The sequence below is a fragment of the Helianthus annuus genome, chromosome 3, assembly GCF_002127325.2.
Source record: "Helianthus annuus cultivar XRQ/B chromosome 3, HanXRQr2.0-SUNRISE, whole genome shotgun sequence".
Classification (NCBI taxonomy): Eukaryota; Viridiplantae; Streptophyta; class Magnoliopsida; order Asterales; family Asteraceae; genus Helianthus; species Helianthus annuus.
The window spans coordinates 11258298-11268869 of record NC_035435.2 but is presented as its reverse complement, the minus strand read 5'-3'; the positions used below and the strand labels follow the sequence as shown (position 1 = coordinate 11268869).

General features: G+C 39.5%; 1 protein-coding gene across 1 annotated transcript; it reads right to left on the bottom strand.

The window, feature by feature from the left end:
- Positions 1–7201: 7201 nt before the first annotated feature.
- On the bottom strand, positions 7202–9246 carry LOC110931209. The gene is made up of 7 exons (XM_035987958.1): positions 9207–9246; positions 8667–8738; positions 8340–8581; positions 7919–8245; positions 7759–7842; positions 7477–7665; positions 7202–7366 (listed from the first exon to the last, which is right to left on the bottom strand). The coding sequence occupies exons 1-7, from the start codon at positions 9244–9246 to the stop codon at positions 7202–7204; spliced, it is 1119 nt and encodes a 372-aa protein (XP_035843851.1).
- Between the last annotated feature and the right edge of the window lie 1326 nt (positions 9247–10572).

Below are 10572 nucleotides of genomic sequence, written 5' to 3'. Positions count from 1 at the left end.
TTGGCCTGAACATCTGTTTGTAGGCGATAAGTGGTGCTCATGCCTAACTGTGAGCCAAAAGTCTTTTGTGCACAGCCTTGCGACAAATCGGTTGCAAAACGTGGGTTACGCTCAGATATAAGAGAAGTGGGCATCCCGTGCCTAGTATCTACTTCTGCCATGTAGACGGTTGCAAGTTCGAAAACCTGTCGGTTTCTTTAGTTGTGTGTCGATACTAGCAGACATTTCATCAATGCCTTGGATAGGATAAATAAGATAGAAGCACTTCGTAGGATATCTTTCAATTGCTGGAGTTGTGGATTATTGTGCACCTTCCTAACGTCAGGTGATACCCTTTCGGGTCAAAATCATGAGGGGTTGCGTATATGGTCGAGAAATGCGGGCGTTGCAATGTTTAAAAGTCGTGTGCGGGAAACTTAACGCAGGCGGTTTTGAGTTGTAGAGGTGCCAGGGTAGCGCAGAGGAGCCGTTCGGACTGCCTCGGGTTTTCGGAGTAGGTTCAAATATCATCAAAAGAAACAAGCGTCAAATTTTTGACAGGATGGGATAAATTAGATCGTCGTGACTAAGTGTTGATCATATCAAGTTCGAAGGACAGTGCTTGCGATACCCGTTACCCCCGGGGTATCCTTGGCTCGTCGCTCCAACGAGTAACATTCATAGGAAGTAGTTTGTTCAAACGAGGATTTGTGCAGAGTAGAGTAGGATAAGGATCATGGAGTCCGTGAAACATAGCGCAAGTCGCGAGAACTTGCAAGAAGGATAGTCAAAATTGATGCGTTGAACCTGAGACAACACACAAAAGGCTTTAAGGTAGGCAATAAGGATCTAGCCGGTGTCGATGAGGTGGCGGGGCGTACAAAAGCCGTGGCGGTTAGAATAAAGAATGTCGCTGGCCGGTAGGGGATATTACGTCGATGGGATTAGCACAAAAAGTAGTTAGAGGGGGTTGGTCGTCGTGCGGGTCTGTAGGCTTCAAGGTCCACTGAGACGTCTGGCAGGATGTGATTTCTCAAATTGGTAGGGAATCAAGTTCGAGTGGATTGGTCTGAGTCGTGCGAATGAGTTTGAAGTAGTGCTCGCGTCGTCCGGGGGGGGGGGGGGGAAGTTTCGATGTGAAATTGCAAAAACAGGTTTTCGAGAAAGTACGATTGAAATAACACGTTGCTGAATTTCAAAAGCTAAAAGTTTGTCGACTAAAGGTCGAGGTTGTTGGATTCACCAACTGATGAGAGATCTGGTCAATGGTTTCTATACGAATAAACGTGGATGTCGTGATAAAGAAACGATAGAAGCGGGGATACCATCTGAGCAATGAACGCGGGTTCGTACGAAAGCTAGCGAAAGGATTCACTGAATCAGAAAAGTCGTCAAAGAATACGGTTCTGGCAATTGGAGGATAAGGTAAGCATCTAGATCACCGTAATCGTCGGTGGGTTGACTGGCTCGTAACGTCGTCTTGCCACGCCTTTAAATACGCTGGTTTGTAAGAAAGATATCACCTTGCTGGGTTTTGGAGCGTGTTATGGTATAAGGTTCAACTTGAATAAGGAATAACCATGTAACGAGGAATTAGGGGAGGTAACTTCAAGGTCGATGGAAAGGTGATACCATTGTGGGCACCACAATAAGAAGCATACACCATGCATGCTTTTCGTGTTCGAGACTTGCAAACAGAAACCCGAAAAGTGTAGACTCACTAGAATGCTTCTAGAATCCAGATAATCAATCGTGTGAGGGAACAAGTCCCACTACTTAAGTTGGGAAAAGAAATATGCAAGTAAGAAGGATGCGAATGACGTCGTCGTTCCTACTAATATCCCCTGTTGTAGGGGTGGCTCCCCTTCGTCGATTCGTTTTCGTAACTTCTCTATGCGCTTCGTAGCAGGCCCGTCCTGGGCAGGTCTATCGAGTGGACGTCCCTCGCGTTGATTTGCTGTCCAGTGATGATATAAGGAAATACGTAGACGAGGGCATGGAATAACTGGTTCCTTGCCCTTAGTGTATGGTGGTTTCGAACCAGGTTTAGGAGGACTCGCTCCTGTTTATCATGCAACACACTAGCCTACCTTTCGTATGTTCCACTGTGTTAAATATTAAATATACGCATACATACTAACACATATATGCTTTTTATACACATACACACATGCATGTTCACACACATAAGTTACGCACAAGTGATTGACGTTAGCCTACCATTACCAGGTGAGCATCTGTGGTTAACGAACCTTGCAATCCGGAGTGTGGTGTCGTTGTGGTTTCCACTAAAGAACGGTTATAGTCTGGTTTTCTTATAAAAATATTTTATTTCCCAAACCAAAATATTTTATATTTAAAACCTAGTTCGCTATAACCAATGGCTCTGATACCAATCTGTCACACCCTCAAAAATCCACACGCGGAGTATTACCGCGAGGCGTGTGACGACCAGGATCTTAGCCACTAATTATTTTGAACGGATTAGTTATGGTTATAAACGTTAACATAATTAGTGACCTAATTTAAATTTTTCAAAACATAGTTTCAGTTCACAGCGGAAAGGGGAAGAAAACGCATCATAATTGAAACCACGGGTTTATTAACATGTACTTACGAACCACACACTCCATCTGATTGCAACGTCCGTCCAAAGCTGTATCGAGCAACCTGCAAAGCATGCAGTAGAGTGTCAACATAACGTTGGCGAGTTCACGTGTTTGCAGTTTTCCAGTTTTAATTCCAAAAACTTGTTTTAACCAGTTAATTTACCCGTTTATACATGCCATGGGGAGCTACCCCATAAGTAAGCGACTAAACTGTTTTTTTTCCAATACCGAACACTAGGTAACCGTTGCGTTTCCGCAGGATGCCCCGATGTCAATGTTCTATCATCATTGACGGATGCCTGAGTACATTAGTTCACGACCGATCCCATACCATGGCACGGTGTGAGGTTGGTAAGACCTAATAGCGCTATCAACTAATAACCCGTTCGCCTGGCCCCGGCGACTAATCGGTATTATGTAGTAGGGACTTAAGTGATAGAGTTTCGTTTAGTGTTGCTCGTTGCATTTCCGTATAAACAGTAATTAACTAAAAGTTCCCAGTAACAAGGGAAGAAAAGTAAGTTTGTATCCCTCACCGGGGATAATGTTGTTACCCGTATCCCACACCAGGAGATAGAAATACCGCATCCCTCATAAGGAGATAGTAAGCAATTCCAAACCAGGAAAAGTTGTTTCGTTCCGTTTCCCAACCACCGGGAATGCATGCTTTAAGTAAAAAGTAGTGAACTCACCTTTGCTTTGCTCGGTAGTAAAATTTACTTGTGTTACGTTGGTCAACCATACCCTATTATGGTTATTAATTTTTATTAGATTCGTATGCAAGTAGTGTCACGTAGTCACGTATAGTCCTACACGTATCTAACACGTAGCACGTAAATCCACAGTTCATATAACACACACACGTGCATAATGTACAGAAATGGTAACGGTAACACGTATCATACCAGCATACATGTTATTGGGCCTATCCTAGCATATAACAGATAATCAGTAACAGTCAAACATTAACAGTAACATACGGTCCAACATCAGTTTGTGCGGCCCAATAACTAAGCAAAGTGGTCCAGTCGAAACCGGGTGGTCTCGACTCGAGAATAAGAGGTCTCGAGTCGCAACCATGAAGTTCCGAGTCGCAACCAGACGGTCTCGAGCTGTGCATGGCTGAGTCGCAACCTTAGAGGTCTCGAGTCGAGATCTGGAGATCTCGAGTCGTAACCAAGCTGGTCTCCACTCCTTGAGCGTGTTGTCTGGTTTCGAGTTGTCCATCAATGGTCTCGAGTCGCAACCATAAGGTCTCGACTCGCAACTTATGCAGATGCTTCTAGAGCTTTTCATATCCGTACCACCCAATCAAATTTCATTAACATGTACTATCCAATCAGATTTTATTGGCATGTACTATCAATTATATTTCATTAACATGTTTTCAATTCCATATACTCCTATAATCAAATCAAAATACAACAGTTTCAAATATTCATAACACCTTCAAACAGTTCATCATGTTCTTCATTTTTATTTATTCACATTAGTACAAACAAATCTATCCAAAATTAACACATCTTAAATTGCCAAAAGTGATAATCATACTACCAACTTTTATTAACACACATTCATAATTGAATCATATACAAAACAGATTATGCTAAATATTCTAAGTCTCATTCTTCAATCACATTTATATTAGGTCAGTCAGCAAGTGAGCATAAGGTTAAACCACCAAATATTACTACTGTTTCATTAAAATAGTATCACTCGGCTCATGATAACGTACACATAGCCATTTCATGGCATAACATCACCTACCTAATTAACATATTAAGAATAGATACCCAAAACAACATGCTTATGGATACAAATCTTGTGTGTATATATATCAATTAGCGCACAAATGTATGACCATGATTCATAATCAACACTAATATCCAAATATGACATGCTACTGACCGAAGGGTTATGGAGGAACACGGGTGCGTGTGAGGGTGCTGCCACTGTTTCCCTTTTGAACCAAAACCTGACACCCAGACTTGAACCCAAGTCTGAACCCAGCTCTCCTCACCGGAACTTCCGACTACGGCCGCCGTGAGACGTTGTCACCGCCGCCGACAGCTGTGTTGCTGCTGCCGTTGAGCTTCTCTGTTGTAACCCGTTACCACCTCAGCCGTAAAACAACCGGAATTTGGTTAAAAAGAAATGCCTGATAACTTCCAAATATGAAAACGAGTGGTTGGATTTAAACGTACCGGTTTCATTCCCTCAAGCCTTACGGGTAATCGGAGACCTGTCGGTAACTCGTCTCCTTGTCTGAGTTCTCCTGGAGGCCGGAGAAACGACCCCGTTGCATCACTCTCTCTCTCTCTCTCTCGGTTGTCGGCAACCTTCGTTCACCACCACCTGACGATGGTGGTGTTGGTCCGTTTCGTCCATTGAAGGGGGGGGGGTGTGGTGCTGGTGGTTGTCATCAGAAAGGGGAAAATGGTTTCATGGAGATTCAAATGGGGGTTTCAGGTGTGGCCAGAGTAGCCGGAAAACAGTGTCGGAACCGTGTCTCTGATGACTAACTTTGTGAGAGGAGAAAAGGGGTTTGCGGCTGTTATGCTTATGATGTTAGGGTTTTAGTAAATGAGGGTGGGTGAGGGGTATAAAGGTGTTTAAATAGGTAGGTTTAGGTTTAGGGAGTGGGCTTGGACCTAGCCCAAGTGCGTGAACCCGTTTGAGCGACTACGCGTCTCGCTCAAACCGATTGGCTCGGTTAAAATTGGCTAACACATATATAATTAAAGATTGCGTCGGTGATTATTATTTTGTAAGTAATAATAATATTTATATTTATATTAATAGTGACATTAATAAACACGCGTGTTACTAAAACGCCTTTCTCTCGACAACGAGAGTGCGGGTTGTCACATCTACTAAAGCCATGGTGGGTCGAACCCTGCAATCCAATTTAAGTCCATATGTCATACAACAATAAAATCATATAAATCCAATAATAAAATCATATTAGTCCATATTTAATTAACAAAAGGGTAATTTAGGTATTTCATTAAAAACTTAACAGTAAAATAGAAGGTGTTAGGAGACTGGACTGAAATGGTTACGAAAGTGAAACCATAGGGACTGAAATAGTGATTTTTGACATACCACATGGACGAAAACAATAATTAACTCATTTAGATATATTTTAGTTTTTTACTAATAAGGGCATTATGGTCAATTCATGTGTACTTAACAGAATAAATGGATGGGGTTAACGAAGGTGGACTGAAATGGTTGGGAAAGTGAAACCACAGGGACTGAAATTGCAATTTTTAAACTAATGGACTGAAATAGTGATTTTTGACAAACCACAGGGACGAAAACAGTAATTAACTCTAAATAAAATGTGAGTCCCTGAATGACCAACCAACTTCCATCAATAGTAGTAAGGTAATATTTTAAGTTGTTTAATAATAATAATAATAATAATAATAATAATAATAATAATAATAATAATAATAATAATAATAATTATTATTATTATTATTTTATCATACATAAATGAAAACATGAAATATGACCTATGAATCATCTATCACGTATTCTGTTTAATATATTTTAACATCTATATTAAAGTCTGATTATAAATCATTAGAAGGCTTTTGAGCCTGATTACAAATCATTAGAAGACTTTTAATATATTTACTCCCTTGTATATTAAATTTTGGTGACATCCATACACAAGAATGTCGTAGAACCGAGTTCAATTACATATGTACAACACGACAAAGTTGTATAAATGTTACAAATAAATGACACGGGTTGAAATAGTTATAATGTAGATTATGCTAAACATGAATATGCATGTGGTAGCCTTAGTTCATATGCTATGCATGTGGTAACATTGAGCATAAAGTACCTTGCATATCAACTACAAACATATTGCAATATTTTACCGTTTTCTCACATTGAATGATGAATAGAAAAGAGTAAGAGAATTAGAAAATCCCTCAAGACTTTTCAAATCACCCATCACGCACAACTCAATTCCGTATTCTTTTGTAATGCAACTTTAAAAAGATTTATAAAATCCTTTTAGAAAAATATAAGATAAATAAAGTTGTACAGGTTTAAAAAAAAATCAAACTCTTTTACTTACATAACAATCTTCAAAATTCAACAGTATACTGTATATACACTACAAGAACAGGGCACCTTTAGCGGCGACAGGTGTCGCCGGTATTGACCACTTTTGTCGCCGCTATTGACTATTAGCGGCGACATGTCGCCGGTAAAGCATCGCCGGTATTGCTGGGCCGCTATTGACCCGCTGTTGCCGGTAAAGACATCTGTCGCTGGTATTAATCCTACACCTTTAGCGGCGACAGACGTCGTCGCTAAACGTGTCGCCGGTATTAACGTTCGTCGGTAAAGGTTGAAAGGCAATAGCGGCGACACCTGTCGCCGCTAAAAGTCTGTTTTTTATTTTAATACAGCAGCTGTATATACAGCTGCCCAGCCAGTTTTACGGCTGAAAAAACAAAACCTGCCTATTTTCAAACAACGCAAGCATACACAATGAACATAATCAACATATAATTAAAAACTACGTTTAAGTCGTACATTATATCCTACAACGTTTAATTAAATCCAAAGCATACGTTAAAAACAAGTCACTCATCGTCATCGTTATCATTGGGTTCATCGTCGGATTCATTATCGAATAAGTTGTCAGAATCGTAGCCTTTGGACTTTCCTTTTGCTTTTCCTTGTGAAGCAAGATAGTTGTTAAGTTGGTTCAAAAATGACGGGGTTTGGAACAAGCTGTTAACAAAATCCTACAATAATAGATAGCAAAACGTATATTAGCATATTAATTAACGCTACCAACATATATTTAACAAGGAAACATGCGTTCGTTTGTCATTTTTTAAATTGCGCAGTTTACCTCGGAAAAGGGTTCTTGCGTCCGAGCTTGCGAAGACGACATGTTAGATGACGAGTGCGAGGACGTGTTGGAAGAAGGTTTAGGCCCCATCCCGCGGTACCATCCTCCCCGCTCACCCAACGCTTCCTGATACGGGGCAATTGGCGGACCCTCACCGCTCCATTGACTTGTGGCCTGTTGTATGTTCCGCTGTATTTTACGAAGATGATTAAATATATGTGTGTGTGTGTATATATATATATATATTTGTTATAGAAAATAATACTTAAAAGAAATACTTACGTAATTTTGTTCAGCAACCGGATCAACCCAATTCCCTTGATTGTCCGTGTGGGTTTTAGCATACGTAGGTACCCAATCCATCTCCTGTTTAACATTAAACTTAGATTAGACATTAAATAAACAAAAGCTTACACACACGCACACATACATAAAACATTACATTTTTATAGGCGGTGCTACCGTACGACGATGTCCCACCACGGTATGTGAATTGTTGTTTCTCGCGTACTAGTGTGTTGGCCTCGCTTCTTTTAATATATTTAGCTTCCCGGAAACCTTCAATGGTTCTCAACCAGTTATCATAGGGCATATCCGCGGGATGGAATGCCCTTGCACTCTCAAGATCATTGTAACCTCCCTTGCTCTTAAATAATTGTTTAGCCTCGTACTTGCGGTCAGAGTACCGCTTCATAAGCACAGCCCTAATGCCACCCGTCAAGTTTTTGGCCTCTATATCACGTTTCACTACATCAAAATTGAAATTTTCCTACAAATTAAAAAAAAAGTTAAAATATCATATATAAATTAGATTTGCATGTGCTTAAATATTTGATAATTTTTTATGCATATAAGTTATTTACCCGTAAGTGGTTCATGAGGGCATCCTTGTAATGTTGTTCAACGTTATCCCATCCAATTTTATCGAACGGGATGGACCGCCACATATACAGGCCGGCCTCCCGTGAAAACATATCTCTTGTTTTACCAACAGGGGTATAAGTCACCTGCCTGTCAAACGTAAGCGATACAGGCCCCCCCGCTTTTACCAGACGCCTTAGTTTCTCGTTTTTTGCTTTCCCCCTAACCCTCTTCGGGGGAACCGCTGCAATTAAAACAAAAATAATTAGTAACAACATTTATAATATATAAAATATAAGGACTTCAAAATAATTTAGTAAAAGACTTACCGTCTGTCTCGTGTGTGCCACGAAATCCACCAGGAGGAAGCGGTGGATCACCAGCGCCGTCACCCCCATGTCCTTACATACAAACATTTGACATACAAACATTCATCCTTACATACACATTTGCATACTTTATACAAACATACATACTAACATACACATTTTTCACCAACATAGTAACATACACCTACATAAATACATTCATTCATACACGTACATACCCACATACATGCTTACATACACCTAAATACACAAATAAATAGAGTTTCATATACTCATTTTTTTTAAATACACCTACATTATACATTTGACATACAAACATTCATCCTTACATACACATTTGCATACTTTATACAAAGATACATACTAACATACACATTTTTCACCAACATACTAACATACACCTACATACATACATTCATTCATACACTTATTTACATCCTAAACTAAAAATTATACAATTTCTAAACTAAAAACAATACAATTTACATCCTAAACTAAAAATTATACATACTAACATACACATTTTAGAATTATACATACTAACATAAGTCGTCAAAATTATACATACTAACATACACATTTTCACCAACATATTTACATCCTAAACCAAAAATTATAGAAGTTCTAATCTTTAATAAAAATATATATATATATATATATATATATATATATATATATATATATATATAACTAACCGTTTTTTTCAGGTTTCAAGTAGACTAAGACCGCTGAGACGAGGTGGTGCCGGAGAAGTTTCGGTGGTGACCGGAGAAGAGATGGTGGTGATCCGAATATTCTTCCATAAACACAAATATACACAAAAACAAGCAAAGATTAAAGCCTATAACATGTAAATAACAAAATAGAGAAGAGATTTAAGAAAAACAAAGTTAAACTCACCGATTTGGGCAAAAAACGCGGTGTAGCGGCGGTGGTTCGCAGAGTTTTTGGGGGAAAATGAAGGAGGAGGGAAGGAAATGGCGCTGTCTGTGCTTTTACGGACAGATCAATACCGGCGACAACCTGTCGCCGCTACTGACTTATGTGTCGCCGCTACTATGCTAACTAGGGTTAAAGAGGATAAGATTTCTGTGGCTAGGGATTAAAGTGGGACACAAACCTTTAGCGGAGACACATTGTCACCGCTATTAATTATCTGCTGTCGCCGGTATTACTTCTGGAATTCCCAACCGTTAGATCAGAATACTGATCAACGGCTGCGGAATAGGTTTGACGCGGATCGACCAATAGTGGCGACAGCTGGCCTGTCGCCGCTAAAGGTGTCGCCGCTAAATGTGGGACGTTTTTGTAGTGATATTTAGCAAACATAGGAATGAGGTTTAACATTAAAAGGGAACATTGTTAGATTTTTTTTAATTATTATTATACTATTATAACTTATTTTGAGTATTTTTGTTTTTCTCATATAATTTTTAAAATGTAATGTTTTATTAACTTTTGAGTATGTTGCTATGTATTTCTTTTTATCTGTATGAGGATTTGTGAATAGTAATTTAATCACTAGTAATTGAAGCACATGTATATATACTGTTGGTTCAGTTCTGTTTAAACGTAATGGAAAACATGAAAACATACCTGTCACCGCAGACAGTGCAGTGGAGAATCCAGTGAGAGAAGACGACATGGAGTTCGACATCTTTGTCAAGGTGATCTGGTTCCTCCTTAGGGTGCTGACTGATGATGGTGACTAAGAAAAACCGAAAGGGTATCGGCCGTAGGAGAAGGAGGTCGAACGTAATGATGTTATGCTTATGGGGTATCTCTAATTGTGTAACTGTCTAACCCCTTAACCTCCACATAAGTCTCCTTATATAAGCACCCAGGAGAAAACCTAATTAGTTAATAAGGATAATATGGTCCATCAACAATTACCAACTAATTATTT

Excerpts from the sequence above, each read along its gene's own strand:
- LOC110931209 (XM_035987958.1), bottom strand. The coding sequence starts at position 9,246 with ATGTGTATGTTAGTATGTATAATTTTGACGACTTATGTTA. Across the intron at positions 8,739-9,206 it reads AATTTTGACGACTTATGTTA|GACATGGGGGTGACGGCGCT; the intron begins GTATGTATAATT and ends TTTGTATGTAAG. Across the intron at positions 7,666-7,758 it reads CGGTTGCTGAACAAAATTAC|CGGAACATACAACAGGCCAC; the intron begins GTAAGTATTTCT and ends CGTAAAATACAG.